This window comes from Podarcis erhardii, assembly GCF_964252035.2.
Source record: "Podarcis erhardii genome assembly, chromosome: 2".
NCBI classification, from domain to species: Eukaryota; Metazoa; Chordata; class Lepidosauria; order Squamata; family Lacertidae; genus Podarcis; species Podarcis erhardii.
The window spans coordinates 32,441,657-32,457,019 of record NC_138498.1 but is presented as its reverse complement, the minus strand read 5'-3'; the positions used below and the strand labels follow the sequence as shown (position 1 = coordinate 32,457,019).

Below are 15,363 nucleotides of genomic sequence, written 5' to 3'. Positions count from 1 at the left end.
CACCGGCTCCGCAGCCCCACTCCTGCCTTCCGGCTCCCCTTTATTTCCGCCGTCCACCTATCCGCCCCCCCCCCCGCCGCTTCAATATAGCCGATATTCAGAACGTCTATCTTGAACCGTCGGAGGGGGAAACCTCCGGGCGCCTCCCCTTTAAGGCTCGGGGCGGTTGCACCGAACGGCTTCATGAATGGAGGCACGTGACCCAAACATCACGTGACGTGTCCGTGAGCGGCGGCAGCGGCGGACCCCGGACTCTCGGTCCCTCTCTGCGTGGCGGCCTCCCCCCCTCCCCGCCCCGGCTCCCCCCCTCCCCCGGCGGCACCGAGCGGAGAGGGTGAGAGACTGCGCGGGCGGCCTGGAGCCCCGGGTTCCACCTTTGGGGGAAGAGGGAGGAAGGCAAGCCAGCGCCGCCGCCGCCGCCACCCCCCCCCTTCTCCACGAGGGAGGGAGGGAGCGAGCGAGCATTAATAAGCGCGGGGGGGGGCGCGCGCGTCTGACATAGAAGCGGGGAGGGGGGGTCTTTTTTAGGGGAGCCCTGCCTCTCGCTCTCCCAATTGCGCCCGGGAATTTCGGGCGCCGTGGAGTTCAGCGTTTCTCTCTCCACGGTGTTTATTTATTTTCATGATTATTATCTGAAGAAGCGACTCTTGCAATGTAGGTGGAGACTTCTGTTGACAGGAGCCTGGGCCCCCCTCCCCAATTTCCACCCGGGAATGTTCTGGCGCGCTCGGGTGTGTGTGTGAGAGAGAGAGAGGGAGAGAGAGGGAGAGAGAGAGAGATAATGATAATATAGTGGGGGGGGGGAGGGATAGGTGGGTCTAGGTGAGCGGGCTTCCGTATTTCAGCAGCCGATCTTCGTTTCCCCATCTCCTTTCTTCTCCTCTGCTCGTTGACTTCATTTTCTGTTGCTGACAGATGGGTGGGTGGCTTCCCCCCTTTCTTTCCTTCTGAGGGGTTTCTGCGGCGTGGGTGGCCGTATTTATCTCCCCACCGCTGTCGTTAGGAGGAGAGAAATGCCATTGCCACCCCACCCCCGGTTTTGCCTCGATCCTTATTGTTGTTGAGTTTGCTTCTCAAGTAGTGGGGATGAAAAAGTAGTTGGGCACCTTATTATTCCGTTTCTTCGGGCAGGTGCTCCCTCTCCCCTGCCTAGAGTGGGGGGGGGGAGCTGCTCCCTACACACTTGTGTGTGTCTCCAGGGATGTGCAGCCATGTCTGCTAATGTTAAAGGGCTTGCCGTGCTGACTCATCAGGTGTCTGGGTGGGGGAAAGAGTGAGTCTGTGTGGGGTGGGGCACAAGAAGGGGAATATGTAGAGAGTACAGTATTCGGGATTGGAGGGGGGGGCGATCTAAATCACCCCATTGCATCCCCTGGCACAGCCTACTGTGTGCAGAGCCCAGACACTGCTGACTCATCAACATGAGGTCACCACTAGGTATATGCTGCACAAAGGGAGGTAGGGGCTGACCGGCTGGTGGGACCTGTCAAAAGGGTTAGCTGGGGGAGAGAGGGTGACTTGCTGACTCACTTTCTCACTGGGTGATAAGGCAGAGAAGGGTGCAAGTTCAGGAGATGGTTGGGAAGGGGATTCACCTGAGATTCTTCCTCTCTGCTACTTGTCTATATTTTGCCTGCATTCAAAATGTTGTGACAACTGTAGCTTTCTGAGCATATGTCATACAGTGTATATCCATGTGCGGTTTATGTGCATTAGGACAGAAGTAACTGTATGTGGGGAGAGTGTGTGTGTGTGTGTGTGTGTGTGAGGGAGAGAGAGAAAAAGGGTTACTTGGCAGAACTTTTGTGAGAGACCCATTCCTAAGATTTATGTCAGTATGTATGTTTGCCCTGTCTGCTCGCGTGTCCTCAGTGCTCTCTCTGTACATGTAGGTCTTAACTTTACTGCTTTGGCTAGCTTTATAGACTTTGTAAAATGGTAGTTCCTGAATACCTTTATGGAAATTGCTGCTACTTGTCTATGCCGTCTTTGTCAGACAGGCACGATGTCCTCAAGGACTCTGTGAAGGTGCTTGGCATGCTGTCACACTGAAGTGGGAAGGGCACAGAGATGCAGATTCCCTTGTTTGTGCCTGCACAGCTCTGCTTGATTTGTATAATGGAGCACGTCTGTGCAACAAGTGCATGCTGTCCTACCCTGAGTCCCTTGTGTGAAGTTCCCACAGTGAAGCTAGCTGAAGCATGCTATCGTCTACAGCCACAACTCTGGAGGGCAATCTGTCCTCTGCCAGTTTGAGAGCAGCTTGGCTACTGGGGACTGGGCAACTTAATCAGTATGTCATAGATATTTAGATTGTGATTATATGGAGATGGTTTGTGTGACAATAGCTAGCTGCGGTTTGATGTCCTTTTGACGGAGATCTCCACAAACTGATTCTAATTCTAAAACGGTAATGTTAGAAGGACAGAGAAAGTTAATCTAGTCTGATTCCATTCTCTGTAAAAGGATACTTCAAACCTAGTGTTCCTAACAGACTGATGCGTAGCATGTCTCTTTCCTGGTCTCATTGTAGCAGGATAGGAGATGATGAACAGCTGTCTTGATTTTCATTCTGGGTGTCTGACATGGCAACCTGGACAATGTATTATCCCTTGGATATTTAGATAATTGCAGTTACTTACAAAGCTTGTGGCAAATAGGAAGCAAAATAGATGTGCCTTGTCTAGAAGCATTGTACAGTACTTGAAAATAATGATTCAAAGGTGTGGAGAGAGATGCGCAAGCTCAGTTTTAAGTATAAATATGATGAGCTCCTCAGTGATCATAACTAAGGAGTCTGGCAGTCTGGTAGGAAGAGGTCAGGTTACTGATTTTTGGTCCCCTTTACTTCAGTTCTGCTGAGTAAGAAGAAAACTTGTGTAAACAGCAGTTCTGAGGCACTTTCTAAGCATAGCAGGGATATGGCTGGGGCCAGTCAGGTCTGCTTTGTGGAGACAGAATTCTCTAGTGACTCTATGTTTCTTGAAGTCTTAACTGGGTAAGCATCTACTTTCAGGTTAAATATTCCATAAGTGAGAAGTTATATATAGACAAGCCCTCATAAAACACATGAAAGTCATATACTTGCAGATATGTACAGTGTAGTGTTGAAACTACTGTTCCTACTTCACCTGTTGAAAAGCCTCCCGTTGCTGTTCTCGTCATGCCCATCTCCTTTCTCATCCCTTGCAGCTGGGCCTCCTCTGATGGGGCTGTCTCTGCTCCTGGAATGGGTGACGTCACCATGTTTACACTAGTTTGATGGCACAGCTCTGTGAATCAGGAATGTTGAGAATGGGGCCTGTGTTGAATCATGCGCTCTGCTGTCAGCTCTGTTGTGAGCGAAGAATTGGCGGTGCTTGTGCTGAGTGCAGGCCTTTTGAGCTTGGCAAAATGTGTCGAGGTTGCACTTTTTCCCTTTGCAGCCGTCGCACTTGGCACTTTCCAGTGTGATCTTTCTTCGGGAAGCTGTCAAAAAGCTGAGAAATCAGCAGTCTGGGGAGTTAGACCAAGTTTGTCTCTGTCTGGATGCCAGTTCTCTCTGGCTGTCCTCCTTGCATGATGTTAATAAGTCCTTCGGTGGCTAGCAAGTCAGGACTGTAGAAGGGTCTGGTGCCATCCCAATTTATGCTGGGTACAGAACATGCTAAGTTTTGTAGGGATTCCACTTCTTGACTGCCCTCTTTTGGCCTTTTAAAATCTTTCTAGTAAGGAAGGTTGTGCTTGTCTAGGCACAGACGCAACACACATTACTCCTTCTGATGAAACTAAGATGCCTAAGTCTCATATACAAAGATGAGTTCAAGTATCTTCATGCTTTGACCCATCAGAGTGACTGAGGTTTTTTTTGCTGTGTCTCATCTTTTTCTCACAACATAGACTTCCCCAATAATTTCCTGTGCAACGAAAGAGAACTATGAGCACTAAAGATTATTTCCAGGCAGCCTTTATATCATCTCTTCTTTTCCCAGATTTTAATAAGTAACTTTGCATTCTAAACATTGATCTCTAGACATTATATTAGAGTCCTGGACTTGCCCTATGAAATACATTCTTGAGTTGGCTGGGCAGGGCACTAAGCGTATTTACTCTCCCACTAAGTATCTCTTTCCTGGGATATCTGTGGAACATCACTTATACTTGGCATGGTGAATCTTATTATTTCCTTACTTCTGCTGGATTTACAAACGTACGATGGGTCTTTGCTTAAGCAGTTTCTGTACATTAGAAATGTTCAGATCACTCTCACATGAATGCTTGCAATGATGCCTAATACATTCTCACATGTCTTAAAAGAAAATCCTACAACAGGAGAAGGAGATTGTGTTTGGATTATCAGTTCTAGTACGGTGGCTGTTCAGTGAGTGGGGGACTTTCGTTTACAGTTCTGCTGCTGGAGACCTATAACTGCACATGGTTTTTAAATGGAGCAAAGTCAGAAAAATGAAAGCAAAGGGTTATACTGTTGAGAGGCATACTTGTGCATTCTGTAGCATTTATTTTACCAGTATTGAAAGAACATGATTTTTTAAAGCATTACTGTGGTGACAGAGGGAAGCCTTTGCCCTGTTGCAATTGTGTTTTGGGGGATGGCAATACTGTGTTCCTCCTAGTCTATTCTCTGAATTAAAAAACTTAACTAGCAATTAATGTCTCTTCCCCCCACGTATTTTTAGAATGCTGACTCCCAAATGGTGAGTCCCAACATTGCCTGCAATCAGGTTTTGGATGTTATAGCGCAGCAAGCTAAGTGTATTTTCCTTCAAGATCAGTAATTGTTTGGAACCTACTTGTCAGTTTTAAAGACAAAAATAAGTTGGTAGGTCCCTCTAGTAAGACAGTTGGGACCCACTGTGTTAGTGTGCAGTAAGCCTTTAATCAGTGACCACAGCCATATCCTTTGGGCATAAGCACTTTGCTTGTCAGCAGTTTTCGGTGCTCTAGGAATATCAGAGTTGTTGCTGGCCTATTAGTGATCTTGGAAAGCGCTGAAGCCATCCCTTCTGGGGGTGCTGCTGGGGGACCGTTCCTTGGCTTTTGCTGACACTAGCTTGTCTTAATTCTCTGCTATAAATGTGAACTGATGTTTTATGCATTTAACAAACAAGAACATGGGCTGTGTGGGAGAGGCATTTATTATGCCATGTAAGTGCTGATGATGTGCCTGGTGGGAGGTGGATGTAAAAACATCCCTGTCTGGATGCACATAGTGACTCCTCTGTCCCTGACACAGTCCTGGCCACACCAGCAGATTTTCTTCTTGCTTAGGGAAAAACCGTGGCTTCTGAACTATTCCAGACAAGTAGCCAAAGGTATAGTATTTATGATGCCTAGTGTGTGTGCATTTTGGGGATGCATGTGACCTGTAAGACACGACTCCTCTCTTGCTGCAATCCCAGATCTTCTGCAGGAGAACATTACTAGTGTTGCATTAAGTTCCAGATTAAGCCTTAAGAGTAGCACGACAGGATTCTGCTTTCTTTTTTGTTTGTGATATGTGGTGGACTGTTCTGGCTTATACCGACAGCTACACCAAGGCATGTCTGTATGTGATGTCTTTTTTATGAATCCACTTTTGTCTGCTGGTTTCAAAAAGAACATTCTAATAATGTACTCGGCAGTAAAAATTTGCTTGCAAATGTACTTGCTGTCCCATGTGTCTTGTGAATTCTGGCATTGCAACGCTGAATTTTATTCTCGCTAGACTAACACAATGGATGTAAAATTACTAAATGTAAAAGTATAATCAGTGTGGGTTCTTTAATTTGCCTTCTGATTTCCTGAGCTTTAACTATAAAAAACTGATTACACTTCCCAGGCTTATTTCTGAAATCATAATTGCTGGAATCTTGAGAATCTTTAAACTTTTTTTAAAAAAAGTTGCATTTGGCATAGATTTCCCTAGCGACACACATTCTGGAAGCTTAGAACATAGTGACATGAAACCAGTAAACCAGCCTTTCCTAATCTTGCACCCTGTACTACAACTCCCATAATTCCGAAACATTGCCTATGCTGGATGTATCTTATAGAATTTGTAGTCTTCTTATTATTTATTTATTTGAACCCCATCTACTAACTGTCCAGTTTCTTTCTTTCTTTCTTTCTTTCTTTCTTTCTTTCTTTCTTTCTTTCTCTCTCTCTCTCTCTCTCTCTCTCCCCCCCCCCCCCACACACTCTTATGCATTTCCTCCAACCCAGAAATGGCTCCCAAATGTTGAGTCCCTTAGGTGTTAGTCGCAAATATCTGGAGAGCACTAGGTTGGGGCAGTTTTCTAGGAGCCTGTATGCTCCCTATCATTCCCTCTTCTCCCTGCCCGCCACCCCCTGTGTCTTGCTATTCAGTTTCCCAGACAAAGAAACACTTGAGACAGGTTGGGTCAATTCATATGCACCAGCTTCTGTCATAGGGAGTATTTATGAAGACTGCTCCCACACAAACTCTCTAGTTTATGGGGTGTCATCGTAGCTCGTGTAGCTTTCAGCCCAATCATGGAAAGAGAGACAGGCTGGTTCCCTGGCAAGCCTCTTGGGCTACAACTCTCCTGCTTGGTTATATTACGAAGCATGTACTGTAAGCAAGGCTGTTAGTATGCTGAGTCAGCATGACTGGCTCAGCACAGGCGTGCAGGACCCTGGCTGCCAGGCTATTTTTAAATGTGGCTTCATCCTGCTCTGGCTCCTCCCAGGGTTCTGAATTCCCCCCCTGCCATTTGCCTTCAAGTGTTATAGAGAACTGTGGGGCTGGTAGGGACAGAGGTGGCAAGGAGCTGTTGTAAGTCTCTCTGTTTGGTTCATGCTGTGTGGAGCGCATAGGGATTTGTTCCAGCAGGGAGCCTTGCCCACTTCCCTGCCTGGTTCCTGAGCCAGATAAGTAGGGATCTGTAAATGAGGTCTCAGGATCTTGAGTTTGATGGTGACCTCTGGCCGTTCTCTTTTCTTGCAGAATCTGACTGTGAAGGCTTGCGTGTTATGACGACCCCCAACAAAGGAAACAAAGCCTTGAAGGTAATGGGGCACGAGTGGGGCTGAGCCGTCCGTGGACACTACCAGAGCTCCCATGATACATGTGTTCCCTTCTGTGTCCCCACAGGTGAAGCGGGAGCCAGGTGAGAATGGGACCAGCTTGACAGATGAAGAGCTGGTGACCATGTCTGTGCGGGAGCTGAACCAGCATCTGCGGGGCTTGTCCAAGGAGGAGATCATCCAGCTAAAGCAACGCCGGCGGACCCTGAAGAACAGGGGTTACGCCGCTAGCTGCCGTGTCAAGAGGGTGACACAGAAGGAGGAGCTGGAGAAGCAGAAGGCAGAACTTCAGCAGGAGGTGGAGAAACTGGCCTCGGAGAATGCCAGCATGAAAATGGAACTTGATGCCCTGCGCTCCAAGTATGAGGCGCTGCAGAACTTCGCCCGGACCGTGGCCCGGAGCCCTGTCACCCCTGCCCGGGGCCCCCTTGCCGCCAGCATGGGGCCCCTTGTGCCCGGCAAGGTGGCCACCACCAGCGTCATCACAATAGTGAAATCCAAAACGGACGCCCGGTCTTAGTGAAAGGAGCACTGCCTGGGCTTGTGTGTGCAGGGCAGTTAGGCACAAAGCTCATCCGGAATCCCCAAAGCACAACCCTCTCCCAGATGGCCTAGCCCACACAGGCACACGCTGGCCTGCTTGTCACTGCAGTCCCTTTGTTTTTAGCTTTGTTCTGGTTGGTGTGACTGATGGTAATGCAACCCTTCTGTGTGAGCAGAACCTTCCACCCAGAGGTATTCTGGGGACAGAGACTGAAGGACCTCGGTACTCTAGCCAAAGAGATTCTCAGCAGCATGGAATAAATTCTTGGGGAGAGAAATCGCCCAAAGGGGGGAGGGCAGAGGTCATAGAAAGTTGGAAGACCTGCTGTCAGTGATGACTTATACCATTCTTCCAGGGTTGTGTGTCAGCTGTCCAGTCTGCTGCTTGTAAATTGCTTGGTATCAGTGGCTATAATGGGGGTAGTTTGTGTAACCATGTTTATATTAACATCTAGTTGCGCCTTTTATGTTTAAAGGTGGGATTCCTTAGGACTTTTCCTAAAAGGGGAGGGAAGGGGCAAAACTGCAGTTTCCTGGTGTCTGTGCTGCTGAGAAGGGAAAGGAGCCAGGAATGGGCACTGTTGTAGCCTGCCTGTCAGGTAAAAGGCAGGTTCTACCGTGGTGACTACAGGCCGGTTTTGTGCCTAATGTGTTGCACTGAACAAGACCAAAATCACTAGTTGTTTCCTGTGTTTGGAGAGTATCAAGTGTCTCTAGTGTGATGGTTTACACAAGTCTATGTGGTTTTAAATAGCCCTTTATTTAAGAGAGAAACATTCATTTGAAAGAATTCTTAAATTATCTAAGTCTCAAAAGTAAAACTGGATGAACAACTTGGATTTAATAGTCTCCTTTTTAACCTGAGAAGGGTGAGAATATTTGACTGTCATATTCCTGGAGACTTTGCTAATTTAAAAGAAAAGAAAAAGAAAAGCAAATTTTAAAAGTTTCTCGCTAAGTCTTTGTGGCTCCAAGGTTGTTTTTTATAAAGAGTTATCAGACTTTTATTTATAAATAATGTAGGGGGGGGAGACAAAAAAAGGCTAGTCCTGTTTGATATCTTTTTGCAATTGTACCAAAAGTGACTTATTCTTGAACTCCTCACCCGCTTCTTTTGTGCTCCTGTTGTGTTTAGTTGTCTGTGCTCTGAGGTCTTGTGTGGCGCTGTGATGTGATGGTGCCAATGGCCATCTTTGCTGTGTGGATGTCCTGTGAGCATTCTTTTTTTTTTTTTTTTTTTTTTTTTTTTGCTTTTCCTGGGCTGAGGGCAGGGCTTTCTTGGGCATTTCCCAATGACCTTCTGACGATCCTCTCATTAGAAGGTTAATCTGTTTATGATGGCCTCACTTCCTCGGCTGCTGAAGTCTGAGGTAAATTGGTGTTGCTGAAACTGAATAAATCAGGCATGAGCAAACTCGGCCCTCCAGTTGTTTTGGGACTACAACTCCCATCATCCCTAGCTAACAGGATCAGTGGTCAGGGATGATGGGAGTTGTAGTCCCAAAAAACATCTGGAGGGCCGAGTTTGCCTATGCCTGGCATAAATTATAACTGGCAGACACTCTTGCCTTCCCCCATGCCACTTTGCATCACAGAGTTTGCTTTCCTGTGGATACTGGGTCTCCAATGGTCAGTCCCAACATGTCAAAAAAGGTTGGGTAGAGGAGGCCACGGCCCATGCTGCAGCAACATGAATCAGTTAGTGGAGCTGGCAATGTAACTAACTCCAGTATTTCCTAGGGTTGGGCCACAGGCTGCATACATCTAGGTTCATTCCTTGGGAAGAATTATTTTGCTGTCAATGCTACCATCAACTTACCTCCTGGCTGTTGTTTTCTATTCTTGGGCATGTTGAGAAGTACTTGGGAAGCGCCAATGGAAACTCCATAGAGACTCAGTGTGATTGTCAGTGTGACCCAGGAAAATCCAGCTTTACTATTTATTCTCTGGATACTCATAAAGTGTTGTTGGAAGCCTGGTCACGAGGTTCTCCAAAGGAGAACCTTCTGGCAGCCTGCTCTTTTCTGAGAGGAGGAGTTGCCCTGCCTTCTGTGCTGCTACCCAGAAGTGTTTGGTTCACAGGGAGCAGGTGGTCACCCCTTTATCAAGAGGAGCATGTTGGGACTTTGGCAGTATATATTTGTCAGGCTATCTCTCTAGGTGTGCACTTAAAACTTGGGGCTTTGCCTAGAAATCAGTGTTCTTCAGAGCAAGCACAGCTAATGAGTTCTAGTCGAGAACACATTCAGAAATTTTGACTGAAGCAGCATAAGAATAGCACTATAATTGGCAGACACTAGAACCCTCCAGCTGTTACGATATTGCCAGCAGGATCGAGAAACTTGCATAGCTCAGGCTGGGCAGTACAGAATCCGGTGGCTTTTCAAACTGACATTCTACTAGATTTGGCCTTCACGGCTAAAGAGAAAAACTTAATGGCCAATTTTGAAGCAAAGAGGTCAAATTCGTATAAGCTGAAGGGCCAAATTCTTACCCAGCAGATACCCAGGGACAGCACTCAACAATTTCCATTGAAAATGTTTTTTTGCATTTCAATTTGCTGAAAATTAATTCCCCGGAGTCATCTTCTGAATAACCCACTCAATGTGAGAATTTCACTGCCTAGAACATCTCCTAGGTGCAAGAAAGAAATAAAGCTTTAAATGAGGATTAGTTGTCGAAAGTCCTCTTCTTGAGCTCTCTCCAACTGCAAGCTTGCTGTTTGCAATGTAAAGACAGGGCTGCTCACTACCACCAGTGCTTCTTGTAAATATCGCAACCATTCTTTCGACACGGCAACCTGGGGTGCTTTTCTGCTGCCCTTTGAATATGTGGACTGCAAATATGCAGTTGGCAGTACAGGAACAAGGAAGAGCAAATGGTAAAAAAGTGTGGAAGGTGTGTGTTTAAATAATAAAAGAGCTCTGGTGTGGATGTACACTTAGCTTTGCTGGAGATTCCACCAAAAATTATATTAGCTACTCCATACTGCAAATTTAGAAAGAATAGGTAAGAGGCTGCCATTGGCAAGGCAGCACCTTTCCCCTACTAAGGCTGTTAGGTGTCCGACCTGAAAATGATTGAATTGTATGGAGTATGTTAGGGCTGCTGTGGGTCAGATGTGAGCTTGTAAGGTCTGGTAAGGCTCCAGGGATTTATGTCTCTCACTCCTGGTTTAAAAGGTTTAGAAACCATTGGAGGATTGATTATGTAGGATTGCTGGGTCCAGAGCTGTCCTACCTTTTATTGTTTTTTAATCCTTCTACCTCTCTGTACATCTTTCCCTCCCATCTTCAAGCTGGGCATATTTTCTTCCCCTTATTGCCTTCCATTTTCTAGTCCTTGCCAAAGAAATACAAATTCTGTGAAAACCAAACAGTTGTAATCTGTGGAAGCAATATTTATGCAAACATGTCAAACTGAGAAACCACAATAGCATGTAACTTGGGTTTCCTGGTCACCAAACTGACAAGCGAGAGGTGGGATGTATATGTGAAGTGAAATCTTAGGTCACGTCATAGCTGGCTTTTGAGAGTCACGTGAAGGGCAGTTCCATGGGCTGCCATGCTCCCTTGATGAGCAACAACTCTTGAATGCCAGCTGTCTGACCTCTGCCTGCCTCTCCATTGGCATTGGTGTGCTTCTCTGTACTGTATACTGCTCCATGGAAAGCAGGGCGACGACACCTTTGGTGGTAACTTTGATATTTAAACACAGCTTGTATGAGAAAGTGATTGAGTGGGGCTGTCTTTCTGGGGTAGAAGTTTCTTTTCAACAAACCTTGTTGACTCTTATCATGGACAATTGTCCAGAACAGTTCTTAACAGCTTGCTGGAGTTGGCCGGGCTTCCATTGTTGCTTCCTCTTAATGGGTTGTCTACTGTTTCCATCTAGATCTTGGATAGCAAGAAGGGCTCCTACTGAAAGTCTCTCCTCTAGAGTTGCAACTCGTGCCCTTTCCGAGGCCTAAAGAGGCGAGACGCTGTCCACAGCTGGGTTTGTTGGAAGAAGTTGCAGGTGCATCACCTTGAATACAGCAGGTGTGTTATCAGGCATGTTCTGGCTTTGGAAAGTGGGAAGGATTGAAATGAAAGTGATGAATCTTCCAACACTCAAGGGGCCCTTCAAACCTCCCATCTTCCTTCACCCAGTTTCAGTCCGTCTCCTCCTGTTTATGAGTTCTTTCCATCCCAGGTGCCCCTCTCAAGCCCTTCCCCTTGATTTCTCTTTCTGGTATATAGAATTCGGAGTGTGATGGTTCTTGTTTTCGAGGTGCTTGTTTGTTTGGTTTTTCTGCTGTGAAGGGTGTTGTGTGTTTATTTCTCCTTTTTTATTATGGGGCATTTTGTTTGATGCAACAGGTGGGGAGCTTTGCTTTCTACTTAGCTGCAGAGCAAATACGTGAAGTATAATTCCGCCCACATGTGGCTGGCTTGTGGCGGGGAGGGGGAGGGGGGCTTGTTTTATGTCGTGGTGAATTGTGTAAAAGTGATCTCTTTGATTATGGAACAATTATTTTGCTTTGGAAAAAGCAAGCAAGACTGCAGGCTAGGACTAGGGGATTTGACACTTAGGCATGGGTGGAGATTGCTCAGCGTTTGCACATTGTGCCCTCAGGTTGGATAGCTGGGAGTGTGTGAGTGCATAGATACATGGACACACACATCACATGCATTCATGCTTAAGTCATGCATTCCTTGTGTCAGGTGTTCCTTTTTGCATCTCTTGTGCCCTTGGCACACTCCAGAGATGTTGCAAGTTGGCCTTGGCAGGGGGTTGGACTAGATGACTTTTGAGGTTCCTTCCAAGTCTATGATTCTACGCTTTCTTCATATGTTACCTTTAAACAGGATTGGCATCCTGTGTATTGATGAAGCTGCACTCAGAATTGTAGCAGAGCTCCAGCGGCATCTTGCCTTCCCTTCCACTGGAAAACGCAAGCACTTATTGACAGCCCCCCTTTCTCTCTCTCACACACACACCTTCCTGATGTCTCAAGCTATATTTTGTCAGAAAACATGCTAATGCACAGGAAGGTCATTTCCTGTTTGATAACATTGCTGCTTTCTTTGATACCTGCAGTAGCAGGTAGCTGTGGCTGCTAAAACAGAGGTTCTTCCCCATGTTGTGAGACCAGGACAGTATTTCATGGCAGTCTTGCTGTGAACGTCAGGCAGGTTCTTCCAAGAGATGAGGATTTATGTTTTCCTCTCCCGCTATCTGATGTATACAAGCTCCGGACACTTGTGGCTGTCACCTGTATGAACACTGAGCAGTTGAAGTGAATAGTCTCCTCTTTCCCAATGAAGGTATGTTACTGTCTTGCTAAGGCAAGGGGGGTTGTTATCTTCAGAGAGTTCCAAAACAAATCCTAATTGTCGTTGCTCTTGCCCTCACCTGCAGTTTGTTCTGAGTTTATTACACCCTTTGCCAAAATGGAATATTATGGAGAAAAACAATACAAATAAGAATATTCAGAGCACTTATGAGACGGGCTAAGGACTTTTCCTCCCCAACCTCCAGATGTTGAGGATAGTCCTTACAACATATTGATAAAAGAAATACACTGCTGCTTTAAAATGTTTCTTAAAAGGGGGGAAGAGGAGTATTTTGATAAATAAATAAATAAATAAATAAATCTCAGTCTCCAAAGCTAATAAAACTGGAGATTAATTCTATGTGCCAGGGGTGTAATAGCATATTGTCAAGTCCTGGGGCTCTTCTATACAATGGGAGAGCCCAATGAATTAATCAGTATTTATTGCTAAATTATTGTCCTTTTTCAATCTGTAGATATCTGATAACTGTTGGGGATTTGTTGCCACAGCCCCAGTGGAGGTGTTGTTAATTTATTTATGTATATAGTGTATGTTTGTTGATATGAAGCATTCTTTATTTTGTATATGACCAATAAACATCTTTAAAGAGGCTGGTTCCTATGATATTACTGACTAAATTTAGACTGGCAGATTTGTTTCCTGTTGCTGACTGAATTGACTGAGGCTTGGTTGATTTCCTGCAGGGAATGTACCTTTTTTCCCTGCTGTAGAAAAGAAAAAACAAATTTGCTTCCTCTTAGGGACTTCCCAGACAATCCATTTTAGCACAATACTTGTGCAATTATTACCCATTTGTTGCAAGCAATCCAAGTAACTTCCCTCAAATTTGCACTTCTGATGCCTTCTTCCCGCACTGGATGGATATTTTTGACCTTTGTAAGTCTTTCTTCAATTAGCATATATGTTGCTGTTCTGCCTGCTGTGTGGAATTGTGTTGTCATCCCTCAAGACATCAAATGATTTTTTCATACTTTTTTCCTTTTTTAAAAAAGAACTGCATCCCCAGTTGTGCTGAGCACTTGGAACATTTCACTACTTAGAAAAAGTTTTAAAAGCATGAAGTCTGTTGCTTTCCTCATCCACTACCCTGCTATTTTTTAAAAAAACCACTCTTCATAAAAAAGAAACAATTCTTTGCTGATTTTATGCTGTTCAGTTGTAAAAAGCCTGTTGTAACTTTTTTTTTTTAAAAAAAAAAAAGACATTGCAGCAAAGCCATTTCCTTACTAAAGTAGACATAAGGTACTGCACTACTGGAGCTAGAGTTTGACTAGTATTAAGGATGATATTTAATTGCTTAAGAGAGTGGCTAGCTTTTGTATGGACATGCTCAGGTCCTTCAGTCCTATGTACATCTGGAGGTCAATCTAATTCTATGTGATTGACTTACATGTAAATGGGCCAAGGATGGGGCCATAAATGCTGTTGACCTCAACTTTGTGATTCAGAAACAGGTCAAAGCACAAGACAAATGCCCATTTCTGTTCTCTTGCATTGGGTAAAATCAGAGCATCATAATCTTCCTATTTCCCAGACAACTTAAAAATTATTGGTGGTTTTTACTCCACAGTGGATGTTGAGATGATGATGATTAATTCATCTACCACCCTTTGTGAAAGACCAAAGGGTTGTTTACAACATAAAACATAAACAGTATATGTCAATATGTCACATGATAGTTATTTAAAGTACTGTAAAGGAGACATAATGAATTTGTTTTTGTAAATTAGCATGAGAAACAAATCATAATTAACAATGTAATGCATAAAACCTGTGCTATCACACCAGAATTCCATGTATTTTGGTTTAGGCCAGTGCTGCTGGGGAGGTACACACTTTCTGTCTGAAGGCAGCAGTCCTTATTAGCCCCCCACTTCCCCATCAACAATTTTCCAGACCTATTCCGCACCCCCCGCCACTCAATTTTGAAAAATAAACCAAACAGACTAAGACTTATTTTAATGTGTTTATTATGATAAGTATTCCATGTGCCTGTGATAGGCTACTGACTTTGTGTGCCTTTTGCTTGCTCATGTCACAACGTTGTTTATAGTCATAACAGGACTATAAGTCAGGACTAAGTCAGACATCTGGAATTACAGGGCAGAACTAGCTGCATAAGCTTCTACAGTACAGTGGTACCTCGGGTTAAGTACTTAATTCGTTCCGGAGGTCGAACCTGAAACTGTTTTTAACCTGAAGCACCACTTTAGCTAATGGGGCCTCCCGCTGCGCCGCCAGAGCACGATTTCTGTTCTCATCCTGAAGCAAAGTTCTTAACCTGAGGTAATATTTCTGGGTTAGCGGAGTCTGTAACCTGAAGCATATGTAACCTGAAGTGTATGTAACCAAGGTACCACTGTATATGGATGGCTCTGTCTCTCTTTGTGTCTCTTCTTTTAACTTGCAATATTCTTCTATGTTTAAGTGTAAGTGAAAAAGGGGAAATAAGCAT

At 45.1% G+C, this 15,363-nt stretch overlaps 1 protein-coding gene across 4 annotated transcripts; it reads left to right on the top strand.

The window, feature by feature from the left end:
- Nucleotides 1–259: 259 nt before the first annotated feature.
- Nucleotides 260–13,497, top strand: MAFG (MAF bZIP transcription factor G). 4 transcript variants are annotated; one of them, XM_081849421.1, is made up of 3 exons: nt 260–334; nt 6,947–7,008; nt 7,094–13,497. In XM_081849421.1, the coding sequence occupies exons 2-3, from the start codon at nt 6,973–6,975 to the stop codon at nt 7,544–7,546; spliced, it is 489 nt and encodes a 162-aa protein (XP_081705547.1). In that variant the 5' UTR covers nt 260–334; nt 6,947–6,972; the 3' UTR covers nt 7,547–13,497. The 4 variants fall into 4 exon arrangements, with proteins under 4 accessions (XP_081705547.1, XP_081705549.1, XP_081705546.1 ...); XM_081849423.1 differs by lacking the exon at nt 260–334 and adding an exon at nt 509–654; XM_081849420.1 differs by lacking the exon at nt 260–334 and adding an exon at nt 3,018–5,312.
- Nucleotides 13,498–15,363: the final 1,866 nt, after the last annotated feature.